Below are 16255 nucleotides of genomic sequence, written 5' to 3'. Positions count from 1 at the left end.
GATCATTCAGAGATCTTCACTGAACTTCTGGAGAGAGTTTGCTGCACTGAAAGTAAAGGGGCTGAATAATTTTGCACGCCCAATTTTTCCGTTTTTTTTATTTGTTAAAAAAGTTTGAAATATCCAATAAATTTCGTTCCACTTCATGATTATGTCCCACTTGTTGTTAATTTTTCACAAAAAATTACAGTTTTATATCTTTATGTTTGAAGCCTGAAATGTGGCAAAAGTTCAAAGTTCAAGGGGGCCGAATACTTTCGCAAGGCACTGTAAATAAAAGGAACAGTGTTATTACTCATATTCATAACATGTGAAGTGCACAATCCAAACAATTAAAATCAAAAATATATAATCCTTAGATATGTGTCCTTGTAACGGTGTGATCATCCACAATGTCCATACAAAATGATATCAAAAGTGCAGTACTCCTCCAAGCGTCCACACATAAACAATCCAGTATTCCTTTTTAAACACCTCTGTGAGTGATCTATAATCTCATCACCGTGTGAAGTGGTCTCTCACCTCCACTGTAGACCCAATAACGGGTCGGTAACAGCCTGTAACTTAATACAGAGACCCACAAGCCCAGGGAACTCAAGCCAGCCTCTCACCGATCTCCACTGTCCACAATTGCGCATAGCAGTCAGCTAGTACAGTTCCAGGAAGAGAGACGGCATCCTGCACGCAGGCCCTGCCCCCATACGCATTACGCCGGCGCTTACCAAGCGTTGACTTCTTCGGTAGGGGTCACTACCTTCACGTCATCTGCGGCTGCGCGGTCTGAATTTGTGCTGCGCGGGACCTTAAATTAGACTGCGCGTCCGCGCATGCGCGCAGCTTAAAGGGAACATTGGCTACAAGGCTGTAGGCATAGAAGTTTGAGACTGACTGCCTGAGCACAATTTACATTTATAAATGTCCCCATATCATAGCAAACCTTTACTTTTGAGTTCAGGTATTTAATACATCATTGCCCATCCCAGCTGCATTAGAACCGAGACTCTGCAGATTTATTGTGTGTATTTCAGATGGATATGCGAAAGACCTCTTGATTATATAGACTAAAATGTCAAGTCAAAAAACTGATGGATGTTGGGAATCTTTTAGTAGAATTTTATTTTCCTCCTAGGTTTCTGAAATTAGAAGGATGAATGTATCTATCCCAACTTCTTAATTCCTTCTGTGTGCTGTAAAGAAAGGAAAACATGTATACTTTGTTAGAGATATTACAGTTAATGTCTCCTAAACAGATGTAAAGATTGTCAACACATTTCAGTTTATAATCGGTAAATATGAATCTACCTCAAGCTCTTCACCAGCCAAAATTCCTGAAAAATAAGCTAAAGGCTGCAAAGGTGATTGCAATAATGTGTTTGTTGCCTTGGGATTCAGTGAAAGTATTTTTGGGTATGAGTCTATCAGCATGGCACATCTTGAAAATATTTGCCAACTCTTCTTTGCAAAGACACTCCAAATCTGTCAGATTTCGAGGGTATCTCCTGTACACAGCCCTCTTTAGATCACCCCACAGATTTTGTAAATATTTTATTCTATCTTTTCATGTGACAACACTGAAGAAATGACACTTTGCTACAATGTAAAGTAGTGAGTGTACAGCTTGCATAACAGTGTAAATTTGCTGTCCCCTCAAAATAACTCAACACACAGCCATTAATGTCTAAACCGCTGGCAACAAAAGTGGGTACACCCCCAAGTGACAATGCCCAAATTGGGCCAAAATAGCCATTTTTCCTCCCCGGTGTCATGTGACTTGTTAGTGTTACAAGGTCTCAGGTGTGAATGGGGAGCAGGTGTGTTAAATTTGGTGTTATCGCTCTCACTCTCTCATACTGGTCACTGGAAGTTCAACATTGCACCTCATGGCAAAGAACTCTCTGAGGGTCTGAAAAAAATAGTTTTTGCTCTACATAAAGATGGCCTAGGCTATAAGAAGATTGCCAAGACCCTGAAACTGATCTGCAGCACGGTGGCCAAGACCATACAGCGATTTAACAGGACAGGTTCCACTCAGAACAGGCCTCGCTATGGTCGACCACAGGAGTTGAGAGCACATGCTTAATGTCATATACAGAGGTTGTCTTTGGGAAATAGACGTATGAGTGCTGTCAGCATTGCTGCAGAGGTTGAAGGGGTGGGGGGGGGTCAGTCTTTCAGTGCTCAGACCATACGCCGCACACTGCATCAAATTGGTCTGCATGCTGTCGTCCTAGAAGGAAACCTCTTCTGAAGATGATGCACAAGAAAGCCCACAAACAGTTTGCTGAAGACAAGCAGACTAAGGGCATGAATTACTGGAGCCATGTCCTGTGGTCTGATGAGACCGAGATAAACGTATTTGGTTCAGATGGTGTCAAGCGTGTGTGGCGGCCACCAGGTGAGGAGTACAAAGACAAGTGTGTCTTGCCTACAGTCAAGCATGGTGGTGGGAGTGTCATGGTCTGGGGCTGCATGAGTGCTGCTGGCACTGGGGAGCTACAGTTCATTGAAGGAACCATTAATGCCAACATATACTGTGACATACTGAAGCAGAGCATGAACCCCTTCCTTCAGAGACTGGGCCGCAGGGCAGTATTCCAACATAATGACCCCCAACACATCTCCAAGATGACCACTGCCTTGCAATAGAAGCTGAGGGTAAAGGTGAAGGACTGGCCAAGCATGTCTCCAGACCTAAACCCTATTTAGCACCTATGAGGCATCCTCAAATGGAAGGTGGAGGAGTGCAAGCTCTCTAACATCTACCAGCTCCCTGATGTTGTCATGAAGGAGTGGAAGAGGACTCCAGTGGCAACCTGTGAAGCTCTGGTGAACTCCATTCCCAAGAAGGCTAAGGCAGTGCTGGAAAATAATGGTGGCAACACAAAATATTGACACTTTGGGCCCAATTTGGACATTGTCACTTAGGGGTGTACTCACTTTTGTCGCCAGCGGTTTGGACATTAATGGCTGTGTATTTGAGAGGACAGCAAATTTACAGTGTTATACAAGCTGTACACTCACTACTTTACATTGTAGCAAAGTGTCTTTTCTTCAGTGTTGTCAGATGAAAAGATAGAATAAAATATTTACAAACATGTGAGGGGTGTACTCACTTTTGTAAAATACCATATATATATATATATATATAATTTAATACATCACAATACCTGGCCCTTCCTGTTATGGGAAAGCATGCAACCTACCCTTTGTAAACATAATAACGATTTTAGGGGGCTGCAGTTTTGGGGTATCGAGGCCCCCAAAAAAACACTGGCAAGGTAGTAACTTTGTAAGAGAGCTTAGCAAACATGAATTGTGGTGGATATATGCATTGAAATCATTGGCGCTCGGGGTTCGAAGAAAGAATTTGATTTGGGTTGTTTTTTGAGTAAATATTTCGTCTTTTTGGGGTAATATGCTAATACGGCGGAATTTTGAAGGGGATTTGTATTTAATAAAAATACAGTGTTTTTATAGCTATTAATATGGATCGGTAAATATTTTTTAGATCATTAATTATAGTATATCAGAAATAGCCTTTAATAAATGAGTGGAATCTATTATAAAAATAGTTTTCTTTAGATATAGGCCCTTTTTAACAACAATGAATAGTTTGGCATTCATATACATTTTATTGTAATGTTATATTGTGATATCTTTTTTTTACTGTGACATATTTGTATGCTTATTTGGTGTACTCATGATATGCACAGCCACCCATATATGAAGGGATTTGTTCAGACTTTTGGCCCACTCATAATGCATTAATGGAGCGTAGTGAGGAAATATAGTTTTTTTTAACTTTTATATTACTTGTTGAGCATAGAGATATTAGTGGCTTTTCTCTTGGATTACCATGGGGATGGGGCTAATGGATTTGAAACCCAAAAATATGGTGGTGGTCAGGATAGTTCTATACAGAGTCAGCCAATCCATCCAATCTTTCCAATTGGAATTCCCCTAAGGAATGTGCTATGTGCTACACAGAATTTCACTCACCTGAGCGTTTCTTCCAAATAATGAGTCCAAGAATACCAATAAAAACAGCAGCAACAACAAGCCCAACAATGAGGCCAATATTAGGATAGCTGTCACCATGAGAGTTTTGATCCTTATGTGCTTTGTACCCTAAGGAAACAAAATGCAACAAAAATATGACATATGAATTACAATGAGTACCTGAGAGGGTTTTGCATTTTTCCGTAAAAAAAAAAAAAGTTAAACATTCTTCAGTTTATGGATAGAAAAAAAAAGAAAAGAGGGACACTCTTCAGAAGCCTGAAAACGACTTTATTACAGTGTCATGAAAAAGTATTCATACCGCTTGACATTTTCCACATTTTGTCATGTTACCATCAAAAACGTAAATGTATTTTATTGGGATTTTATGAGAAAACCAACACAAAGTGGCACATAATTGTGAAGTGGAAGGAATTATATGATAAATGGTTTTTAACAATTTTTTACAAATAAATATGTGAAAAGCATGACATGCATTTGTATGTACTCAGCCCCCCTGAGTCAATATTTTGTAGAACCGCCTTTCACTGCAATTACAGCTGCAAGTCTTTTTGGGGATGTCTCTACCAGCTTTATCCATCTAGAGTGAATTTTTTGCCAATTCTTCTTTGCAAAATAGCTTGCGCTCTGTCAGATTGGATGGAGAGCGTCTGTGAACAGCAATTTTTAAGTCTTGACACAGATTCTCAATTGGATTTAGGTCTGGACTTTGACTGGGCCATTCTAACACATGAATATGCTTTGATCTAAACCATTCCATTGTAGCTCTTGCTGTATGTTTAGGGTCATTGTCCTGCTGGAAGGTGAACCTCCACCCCAGTCATAAGCCTTTTGCAGACTTCCATTAGCTCTGACCAGCTTCCCTGTCCCTGCCGAAGAAAAGCATCCCCACAACATGATGCTGTCACCACCATGTTTCACAGTGAGAATGGTGTGTTCAGGGTGATGTGCAGTGTTAGTTTTCTGCCACACATGCGCCACACACATTTTGCTTTTAGGCCAAAAAAAATTAAATTTTGGTCTCATCTGACTTCCTTTTACATGTTTGCTGTCTTTCTGCTTTCTTGCAACAATGGCTTTCTTCTTGCCACTTTTCCATAAAGGGCAGATTTGTGGAGTGCACGACTAATAGTTGTCCTGTGGACAGATTCTCCCACCTGAGCTGTGTATTTCTGCATCTCCTCCAGAGTTCCCATGGGCCTCTTGGCTGCTTCTCTGATTAATGTTCTCCTTGCCCGGCCTGTCAGTTTACGTGTACGGCCATGTCATGGTAATGTCCGTTGTGTCATACTCTTTCAATTTTTGGATGATGGATTGAACAGTGCTCCGTGAGATGTTCAAAGCTTGGGATAGCTCTTTCTAACCCAACCCTGCTCTAAACTTCTCCACACATTTATCCTGATTTGTCTGGTGTGTTCCTTGGCCTTCATAATCCTGTTTGTTCACTAAGGTTCTCTAAAAAACCTCTGAGGGCTTCACAGAAAAGCTGTATTTATGCTAAGATTAAATTACACACAGATGGATTCTATTTATAAATTAGGTGACTTCTGAAGGCAATTGGTTCCGCTAGATTTTAGTAGGGGCATCAGAGTAAAGGGGGCTGAATACAAATGCACGCCACACTTTTTTAAAATATTTTTAAAAAAATTTTTGAAAATCATTTATTATTTTCCTTCCACTTCACCATTTTGTGCCACTTTGTGGTGTTCTATCACAAAAAAACCCAATTAAATACATTTACATTTTTGGTTGTAACATGACAAAATGTGCAAAATTTCAAGGGATATGAATACTTTTTCAAGGCACTGTATACAGTATATGTCTTCATGAACACAACTGAGGTGCCTCAAGGAACGAGCATTCTTAAAATGAAATGTGCTTGTGTCGGAGGCATCATTATACTCCATCTTCCACTGTATCAGCCTTAGTAAAAGTCAATTTTTTCAGAGCACCAAGAGGCGTTTAGAAGCTGGCTTGGTCCACTTTCAGTCCTGACCCCCCAACACTTTCAGAAATACTGCACTGATATACTCTTAAAATGGCTGCAAACCAAAACAAGGAAGGAGACATATTTTCTGTCAAAGAATGGCATTATGGAAATAAGATTTATATAATAGTTTTTAAAACAAAGCTGTACCAATCAGCAAAAAGTGTTTTTTTTGGTGCCTGTATACAATGGAAGTCAAAAAAGGATATTATTATTATTATTATTATACAGGAGTTATATAGCGGCAACAGTTTTTATAGCGCTTTACAACACGAGGGCAGACAATACAGTTACAATACAATTAAATACAGGAGGAATCAGAGGGCCCTGCTCTTTAGAGCTTACAATCTAGAAGGGAGGGTCAAGTGAAACAAAATGTAATAACTGTGGGGGGTAAGCTGATGGAGAAAATTAAAATACAGTTGTCAGGTGTGGGTAGGATAGGCTTCTCTGATGAGGAGGGTTTTTAGGGATCATCTAAAAGCTAATAGAGTAGGAGATAGTCGGACAGATTGGGGTAAGGAGTTCCATAGGATTGGAGAGGCTCTTGAAAAGTCCTGGAGGCGGAGGCGAGCATGGGAGGAGGTGACAAGGGAGCTAGAGAGCAGGAGGTCTTGAGAGGAACAAAGAGAACGATTAGGTTGGTATTTTGAGACAAGGCTAGTGATGTAGTTGTGGACGGCTTTGTAAGTTGTTGTTAGTATTTTTAACTTAATTTGTTGGGTGAGTGGAAGCCAGTGGAGGGATTGAAAGAGAGGAGTAGCAGACACTGGGCGATTCATGATGGATTGAAGGGGGGATAGCCTATATAAAGGTAAGCCAATGAGAAGGGAGTTGCGGTAGTCGAGGCGAGAGATGACCAGAGAGTGAGCTAAGAGTTTGTTGTGTCATTGGTTAGAAAGGGGCGTATTTTGGAGTTGTTGCGGAGGTTGATTTGGACAGTGATTGGCTGTGGGGCTTAAAGGAGAGTTCAGAGTCCAGAACTACACCTAAGACCTTGGCATGCGGGAATGGGCTGATAGTAATGCCATTGATTTTGACAGAGAGATCAGGGGAAGGGGCACGTGGTGGAAGAAAAATTATACGTTCGGTTTTGGATAGATTGAGTTTGAGGAAGTGGTGTGACATCCAGACTGATATATCTGCCAGTAAATTAGTGATACGTGAGGAGACTGAGGGAGTGAGCTGAGGGGTAGAGAAATAGATTTGAGTATCGTTAGCGTAGAGATGGTATTAGAAGCCGTGGGAGGCAATCAGCTTACCCAGAGAGGGGGAGAAAATTGAAAATAGGAGAGATTCAAGAACAGAACCTTGGGGGACCCCAACAGAGAAAGAAAGAGGAGAGGGGGAAGCAGAATTGTAATACTAAAGGTGCAGTTGGATAAGTAGGAAGAGAACCAGTGAAGAGTACAGTTATGAAGACCAAAGGCGTGGAGTTTTTTGAGGAGAAGGGGGTGGGCAACCATATCAAAGGCAGCAGGAGTAGGAGTACAGAATAGTGTCCATTGGATTTGGCCATTAGTAGATTGTTAGTTTTAGGAGAGCAATTTTTGTGGAGCGTTGAGGACGAAATCCAGACTGAAGGGGATCAAGAAGGCTATTCTCGGCAAGGTGATCGCTTAGTCGGTTGTGGACCATACGTTAAAGGAGTTTGGATACTTGGTGCAGGGGTCTGGCTTCTGGTAAAACTTTCCCAATGTCTGCTGCAAAAAAACTGCTAAAGCTGGCCATAAACGAATCGATTTTCTTTCCTGCAACCATAGGTTGCAGGAAAGAAGATCGCCCAATTCCCCCATTAACACAGTCAGTGGGTGAATTCCTCCTGCAGGGAGAACACAGTGCTCTGACAGCTGCTAGCAATAATTGTATGTAAAATCTGGCAGGCTGGTTGTACCCAAGTTGATCGATCAATCGATCTAGCTAGTTAACAATTGGGATTCTGTAGTTTTATGGTCAACAAGACAACAATGGCCATTAGATAAAATGGTTGTGCATGTGGGTGGTTCTACTAATGGTGAGGTGTCACTAGTGCATTATTGGCCTTTTATATGATAGAAATAAAATATCTCATCCAATTTTAACAGCAGTGAGAAAAGTTAAAAAAGGTATTAAACCTTTTTCTAACATCAAACATATCACATAAGATACTGTATATTCCAATAAAGAAATGTTCTTATTGTGTGTTACTGAAACTGCTGTAAAAAGAAAGATCAAAGTCAAATCACCTGCAGTAAAGGTCCACACTATAAAGTGTGCAAAATTACTATGAAACCCATAAATTAACCTGTTTATTGTTTGAGAATAATAAAATGTGGAAATGTATATGATATGGATATGTAATGGTGTTGACTGAACAGATATACAATGTCAGACCTTCTAACTTTTTGAAACAATAAAGAGGGACATCTTGTAGAACACAGTTTCTAGGCATGTTCCTGCCATGGCCCTGGTTACATGGACCACAGAGATCCAATATGAAGAAAATGATTGGCTAAATCATACAAATGCTTTTATGAATTGGCTTTTTAAAAAAACAAATAATGTTGAGTTAGAATAAAAAGGTTAGTGCAGCATAACACTTTTGGTAGTAAAAGTACATTTTGTATAATAATGTACTCATCAGACAGAAAAGTGGGACAACTGAGGCTGCACAAGGGACGGAGGTATTTGGTCTCAAATGAAGAACCATTGAGAACTATTCAATTGTTACTCCCATACCAACTATGTACATTTGTGCCTGAACTGGAAATACAGTAGAAAGTATACAAACATTCTGAGAAGGCTCTGGGCACTGTAACCTGGAGCTGCTTTGAAAAGGCTCAAAGGGAAACCTCATAGTGATTAAGTCAATCATGTTATTTTTTATTTTATACATATTTTATACATGGGGGACCAGTGACATTACTACAGTAATCAGTGCTAAAAATATGCACTGTCACTGTAATAATGACACTGGCAGGGAAGGGGTTAACCTAGTGGTGATCAAAGGGTTAAGTGTGAGCCTAGGGGAGTGTTTAATAATTGTATGGGGGAGGGACTTGTGAAATGAACACAGAGACCTGCGATCCTATATAGAAGCATCAAAGGAGCTCTGTGATCATTTCAGAGAGAACAACGGTCTGCTGTGTCTACAACAGTTGGCCATCGTTCTCTCTCAGCAGGGAGCCATCGCCAGGTGCCATCGGTGCCGCCGGTCCCGTGGATCGGCATCCCCACCGCCTAGTGGGGATGGGTACACGCCGCCGCCGGCACGCGCCTGCCCCCAGGCGCATTTCAGCTAACTGCTGTACAGGTATGGCGGTTCGCACAGCCAGGGAAGCCTCCCGCAGTATATCTGTGGCGGGCGGTCGGCAAGTGGTTAAAAAAGGCCTGGATTCTTTCCTAAATGTACATACAGTAATATAACTGGATACTATTATGACATAGAATGGGATGTAAATGCTTTAATTATGTAGTTATGGATGAAATTTTTTTTAAATTTTTTAACCAGTATTTTTTAATTGGGTGAAATTTTTTATGTTTATCTTTTTATTATGTATAATCATATGTGATGTAGTTTTAAATCTAACCACAAGATGGCATCGTTTCCCGGCCTGTGTTAAGTTATTGATTTTTATTACCGGTAGATGTTTTTTGCCAAATAATTATTTTTATAATTATGTTTATGATCTATGTTGGACCAATTGGTATTTGACATCATACTTGCGTTGGTATAATCAGACCTTGTGAGTAGTAACTATTTCCTTCCGGCTGCTGGAACGCAACCGGAAGTTCCATTTTGCTCGTATTGACTGCAAGTATAAATACTCACTGAAGAGCGTCGTTGGCCAGGCCCCTGACGACGTCACCTGATGATGAAATGCATAGGGAAGAGCCAATGATGCACAGCAAGCTTACAGTTAAGGACACCGTGGCCATCTTGACGGTTGGATAACATCACACCATGCTGCGAGTAGGACGCCCTTTACTCTGTGCCTACCTGATTCTTTTATCTATCCCCATATGATAGTATCTACTGGGAGTATTGAGGAGAGGCTGATTCAAGGCACGTTTGGATTCGATACTGCGGATACTCATCGATCCAACTATAAATCTGTTTGCATAGACCTTTGTAATGGGCGTCTGTGCTATCTGGTAAGAGGCTGCAATATTGGGTGTTGGTGGTGGTTCCCTTAAACACATCTTTTGAGGAGCTTCTCCTTTTGGATGAGGAGTTTGGAGAGACTTTATGGCGCTGCACTGTCACTTTATTTTTACAATCTTATATCTTCTACATACATTCGAGGATTTTGTGCTGGCTGGTTTTCAAGACTATAGAACCAGCGCAGTATATTTATACCACTATGCATACACCATACCTGTGGGATCCCCGCGGAAGATGGAAATCTACAATGATTGTCTCTGTCTTCTGAGCCCCATACCATTCACAAAATGGCTTTAAAGAAATACATTTATACACTGAATGCAGTTACTTAGTTGCCAATAAAAACAAGATTTTGGCAATAGTTTATATCTGGATTAAACTTACCCCAGAGAATAATGACCGTCTCCTGTAGACTGGTGTGATCTACATGACAAGAGTAAGTGTCCTGCTCCCTGACCTGTACCTCTGTGCTTAGTGTGGTCTGATAGGTGCCATCTGGGTTGGGAAGGATATGATTAGCCAGATTTTCATTAATTGTATCAATTCCATTCTTTATCCACCTTACAGTCACAGCTTTGGGATAGAACCCATACACCTGACAATGAAGCTTGGTGACATCACCCAACTTACGCTGTGCTGAGACCTTCACCATTGGTGTAACTGGAAGGAGAGGAGAAAAATTAATTAAAACATTTGCTAAATAGTGTCAGCTAAAGTGTGTGTGTGTGTGTATATAGCTTTTTTCAAATGCAAAACAATGAAGTCAGATTATTAGACGTCTGGGGAATAATTTACAATTATACTTGCCCTACCGGCATTTTTGGTTATTCATATAAATGTCTAGTTACCTCTATACAGGTATGAACAACAATATAAAAAAATGATGTGTATAAGATTGTGATGACGCTATATATGCAATATTTTTAATTATGTTCTTATTTTATAAGATAACCTATTTTTCTAAATATGTTTATGCACCCCTGAAGAAGAAAATAAAAATAAATTTAATTTTGAAACAGATTGGGTGTCTATCACTTTAATTTCCCTGTTTGGTGCTATCAATTGGAAAACCGAATGTACTAGAGATTATCTAGGAATTGTGCAATAATAATTTTAATATTGAGTAATTTATATATATTTTTTTTATATTTTTGTTACAACAATAAAGATTTAGTATCATTTTAACAGTTGACTCAAAATCACAACTTTCTATGTTTAACTATGTGTTGCCGTTAATAGTCCAATTATGAGGATTTTTCTCCATAATTCTAAAGTTTAAGGGATGTTGGCAACTATCAGCTACTTTCTCAATTTCAAGGAGAAATAGTATATCTTCCCAGTGAGGCCACATACTGTACAGAAACAAATAGTGGATTCAACTTTCACCTGCTCTATCCAAAACTACAAAAAAACAAACACGTTTGCTATAGATAACCTTTAAAGTGGCTCTAAAGACTCAAGGTTTGTTACCTTCATGCCTTCTATGCATGAAAATAAAAAATCTTCTCTGTGCAGCATCCCCCCTAATACTTACCTGAGCCCCATTGCGATCCAGCGATGTGCATGATAGCCTCAGCTCTCCGGGGACTCTCCCTCCTCATTGACTGACATTCGCTCACTCTGCTGTCAATCACAGCCAGTGAGCCAATAGGGGGAGAGGGGGGGGGCAGGGCTGAGCCGCAGATTTGTGTGTGAATGGACACGTAGAGCAGTGGCTCAGGAGCGAGCCTGATTGAGTGCCCCCACAGCAAACTGCTTGCTGTGGGGGCACTTGGCAGAAGAGAGGAGCCAGGCTCACCAGCAAAGAACCCAAAAAGAGGAAGATCGGGGCTGTGCTGTGCAAACACCACTGCACAGAGCAGGCAAGTATGACATGTTTGCTTCTAAACTCCCCTGCATGTCCGTCTATCTGTCCATTCACACATAAACCTTTAGAGGTGTTTAGTGGCAGGAGAGTTTAACGGCAGGTAAAAAAAAAACTGCAAGTGCGTTCAAGAGCAGCAGAGTTTCGGCAAAAAAAAGCTTGGTGCTTGTAAAAGCATGTAAAAGCATGCACGTTAACGCTGGGCGCATTTAACCACTTTCAGACTGCTTACGTTATATTTACTGCGGCAGGCTGGCTCGTACAGGCAAAATGACGTAGAGCTATGTTGCTCGCATGGGAGCAGCTAGGGGGCGAGCGCGCGCCACCACCGGCGCGCTCCCGCCCCCATCGTCAGCGGGGAAGCCGATGCGGGTGTCAGGCGGCTCCGATTGCCGCCTGACACCAGCAATCGCTCCTCGCTGTGAGAGAAGGGCGGGCAACTGTTGTAAACACAGTCGACCGTCTCTCTCTCCCTGGGATGATCACAGAGCCCCTGTGATCCTGCTATATAGGATCACATGTCTCTGTGATCATTTCACAAGCCACGCCCCCCCCCCCCCCCACAGTTAGAATCACTCCCCTAAGCTCACACTTATCCCCTTGATCACCCACAGGGTTGACCCCTTCCCTGCTGATGGCATTATTACAGTAACAGTGCATATTTTTAGCACTGATTACTGTAGTAGTGTCACTGGTACCCCCAAAAGTGTCAAAAATGTCAGTTAGGGGTCCGATCTGTCCGCCGCACTGTCGCAGTCCCGCAAAAAATCGCAGATCGCCGCCATTACTAGTAAAAAAAAAACAATAAAAATGACATAAATCTTTCCCGTAGTTAGTAGACACGATAACTTTTGCGCAAACCAATCAAAATACGCTTATTGCGATTTTTTTTTTTTTTACCAAAAATATGTAGCAGAAAACAAATTGGCCCAAAAATGTTAAAAAATTCAATTAATTAAATTATTTTAATTCATTTTTTTTTGAGAATGTGATATAGCAGAATGTGAAAAATATTGTTTTTTTTTTTTTCAAAATTGTCGCTTTTTTTGTTTATAGCGCAAAAAATAAAAATTGCACAGGTGATCAAATACCACCAAAAAAAACCTCTATTTGTGGGAAAAAAAGGACTGAAATTTTGTTTGGGCACAGCGTCGCATGACCGCGCAAATGTTTATTAAAATAACGCAGTGCCGAATCACAAAATGGGGCCTGGTCAATAAGGGGGCAAATCCTTCCGGTCTTAAAGTGGTTAATGCTTGAGCGTTCAATTATTTCAACAGCCAGAATAAATTGTTTATTCTGGCCAATTAAATGAATTAACACCCAAACGCTTGATGGGGGTAAACGCATTACACATTTGTACAAGTGTCAGGTGTTTTTTTTTTTTTTTTTTTTGGACAAAATTCTGCTGCTAGGAGGAGGCTTCTAGCGGAGTTAACCACTTTAGCTCCGGCCACTGTGCTGCTACTGCGGCACAGTGGCTCGTTATCGTCCAGCGACGTAGACCTACGTCGCTGGACTCCTCCCCCTGTAGGCGGCGCTCGCGTGCCGCCGGAGGCGCGCTCCAGCTGTTTTCATTCACAGCGGGAGTTGGGCCAGGGGAGGAGCGGCGGCGATCGCCGCCGCTCTTCCCCGATCGTTGGGGAATCTAGTTCGGAGATCCGCCCGCCTGTGTAAACAAACGGGCGGATCTCCTAAGTGACAGGGAGTGACAGATCGGAGTGTTCAGCATAGCTGAACATCCGATCTGTCCCTGGCTCACTCAGTCACCTCCCCCCCCCCCACACGTTAGTAAGCACCAGGCATACATTAACCCCTCCCTCTCCAATAAAGTTAACCCCTTCCCTGCCAGTGTCATTTTTACAGTAACAGTGCATATATATATAGCACTGATTACTGCAGTAATGTCACTGGTACCCCCAAAAATGTCAAAAATGTCAGTCAAGGGTCCGATCTGTCCGCCGCAATGTCGCAGTCCCGCAAAAAAAAAATCGCAGATCGCCGCCATTACTCGTTAACAAAAAAAACACCAAAAATGACAGAAATCTTTCCCTTAGTTAGTAAACGCAATAACTTTTGCGCAAACCAATAAAAATACGCTTATTGTGATTTTTTTTTACCAAACATAGGTAGCAGAAAACAAATTGGCCAAAAATTTAAAAAAAATTTGATTTTTACATATTTTTTGGGAGGAATTTCATATAAAAAAAATGTTAAAAATATTGTTATTTTTTCAAAATAAACGCTCTTTTTTTGTTTATAGCGCAAAAAGTAAAAATCGCACTGGTAATCAAATACCACCAAAAGAAAGCTCTATTTGTGGGAAAAAAAGGACGTAAATTTCGTTTGGGTACGGCGTCGCACGACCGCGCAATTGTCAGTTAAATTCGCACAGTGCCGAATCGCAAAAAGTGGCCTGGACGTAAGACAGCAAAATCCTCCGGTGGTAAAGTGGTTAAAGAAAACCTCCCATGAGGTCTAAGTGGTAATGCTTTGATATGACATCTGTTACGTATATAATGCTATGTCACATAATGCAATGTCACCTGTGCTCAGATCATTTTTCCCAAGTTGAATGAAGGTCTTCAGAGTCTCAATACATTCATTCTCCAGATAGACCTTGTTCTTGTTTCCTTGTCTCTCCTCCGGACTGTTCCATCTCTGTGTGGTGATCTGAGCCTCATTTATGGCCGGGATCCAGATCCCTCTCAGTGTGTCCAAATACATGAAATCTCTCCCATCATATCCGATCTGTTCATATCCCAAGACAGTGCCGTCATCATCCAGCATGCAGCCATGCATTGACTGGAAAATATGGAGCCCTGTGTACAGCAAAAGAATATGCTACAACTTGAATGTTTTCTGTGTAAGAGATTATGATAGGTATAGCACAGCCTGCTGCAGATAAAGTCATCACTTATTCTGGAAATAATAGGACATAGTTACAAGGTATGCCTAAAGTCAATCCAATCAGATCCAATATTCCAGTTAGGGCCAGAAAATGGAACACCAAATCATGCAGTTGATACTTCTGTCTTTCTGGTTATCTACAGTATCTCACAAAAGTGAGTACACCCCTCGCATTTTTGTAAATATTTTATTCTATCTTTTCATGTGACAACACTGAAGAAATGACACTTTGCTCCAATGTAAAGTAGTGAGAGTAAAGCTTGTATAACAGTGTAAATTTGCTGTCCCCTCAAAATAACTCAACACACAGCCATTAATGTCTAAACCGCTGGCAACAAAAGGGAATACACCCCTAAGGGAAAATGTCCAAATTGGGCCCAATTAGCCATTTTCCCTCCCCGGTGTCATGTAACTATTTAGTGTTACAAGGTCTCAGGTGTGCATGGTGAACAGGTGTGTTAAATTTGGTGTTATCGCTCTCACTCTCTCATACTGGTCACTGGAAGTTCAACATGGCACCTCATGGCAAAGAACTCCCTGAGGATCTGAAAAAAAGAATTGTTGCTCTACATGAAGATGGCCTAGGCTATAAGACGATTGCCAAGACCCTGAAACTGAGCTGCAGCATGGTGGCCAAGACCATATAGCGGTTTAACAGGACAGGTTCCACTCAGAACAGGCCTTGCCATGGTTGACCAAAAAAGTTGAGTGCACATGCTCAGCGTCATATCCAGAGGTTGTCTTTGGGAAATAGACGTATGAGTGCTGCCAGCATTGCTGAAGAGGTTGTAGGGGTGAGGGGAGAGCCTGTCAGTGCTCAGACCATACGCTGCACACTGCATCAAATTGGTCTGCATGGCTGTCGTCCCAGAAGGAATCCTCTTTTAAAGATGATGCACAAGAAAGTCCGCAAACAGTTTCCTGAAGACAAGCAGACAAAGGACATGGATTACTGGAGCCATGTCCTGTGGTCTGATGAGACAAGATAAACTTATTTGGTTTAGATGGTGTCAAGCGTGTGTGGCAGCAACCAGGTGAGAAGCACAAAGATAATTGTGTCTTGCCTACAGTCAAACATGGTGGTGGGAGTGGTGCTGGCACTGGGGAGCTACAGTCCATTGAGGGAACCATGAATACCAACATGTACTGTGAAATACTGAAGGAGAGCATGATCCCCTCCCTTCGGAGACTGGGCAACAGGGCAGTATTCCAACATGATAACGACCCCAAACACATCTACAAGATGACCACTGCCTTGCTAATGAAGCTGAGGGTGAAGGTGATGGACTGGCCAAGCATGACTCCAGACTTAAACCCTTTTGAGCCTCTG

General features: G+C 41.5%; 1 protein-coding gene across 1 annotated transcript in view; it reads right to left on the bottom strand.

The window, feature by feature from the left end:
* Window positions 1-1170: 1170 nt before the first annotated feature.
* LOC309560440 (major histocompatibility complex class I-related gene protein-like) overlaps window positions 1171-16255 on the bottom strand; it is a gene marked incomplete at its 3' end in the record, with an annotated part of 41235 nt that continues 26150 nt past the window's right edge. The window contains exons 3-6 of the mRNA XM_082264074.1: window positions 14562-14837; window positions 10536-10811; window positions 4000-4128; window positions 1171-1187 (exon numbers count right to left, since the gene is read on the bottom strand). Of these exons, the coding sequence (XP_082120200.1) occupies window positions 1171-1187; window positions 4000-4128; window positions 10536-10811; window positions 14562-14837 (698 nt within the window). The remainder of the gene's footprint in view (window positions 1188-3999; window positions 4129-10535; window positions 10812-14561; window positions 14838-16255) is intronic.

This window comes from Pelophylax lessonae, assembly GCF_965119305.1.
Source record: "Pelophylax lessonae genome assembly, chromosome: 7".
Classification (NCBI taxonomy): Eukaryota; Metazoa; Chordata; class Amphibia; order Anura; family Ranidae; genus Pelophylax; species Pelophylax lessonae.
The sequence above is the reverse complement of the archived record's forward strand: the minus strand, read 5'-3'. Positions and strand labels throughout refer to the sequence as shown.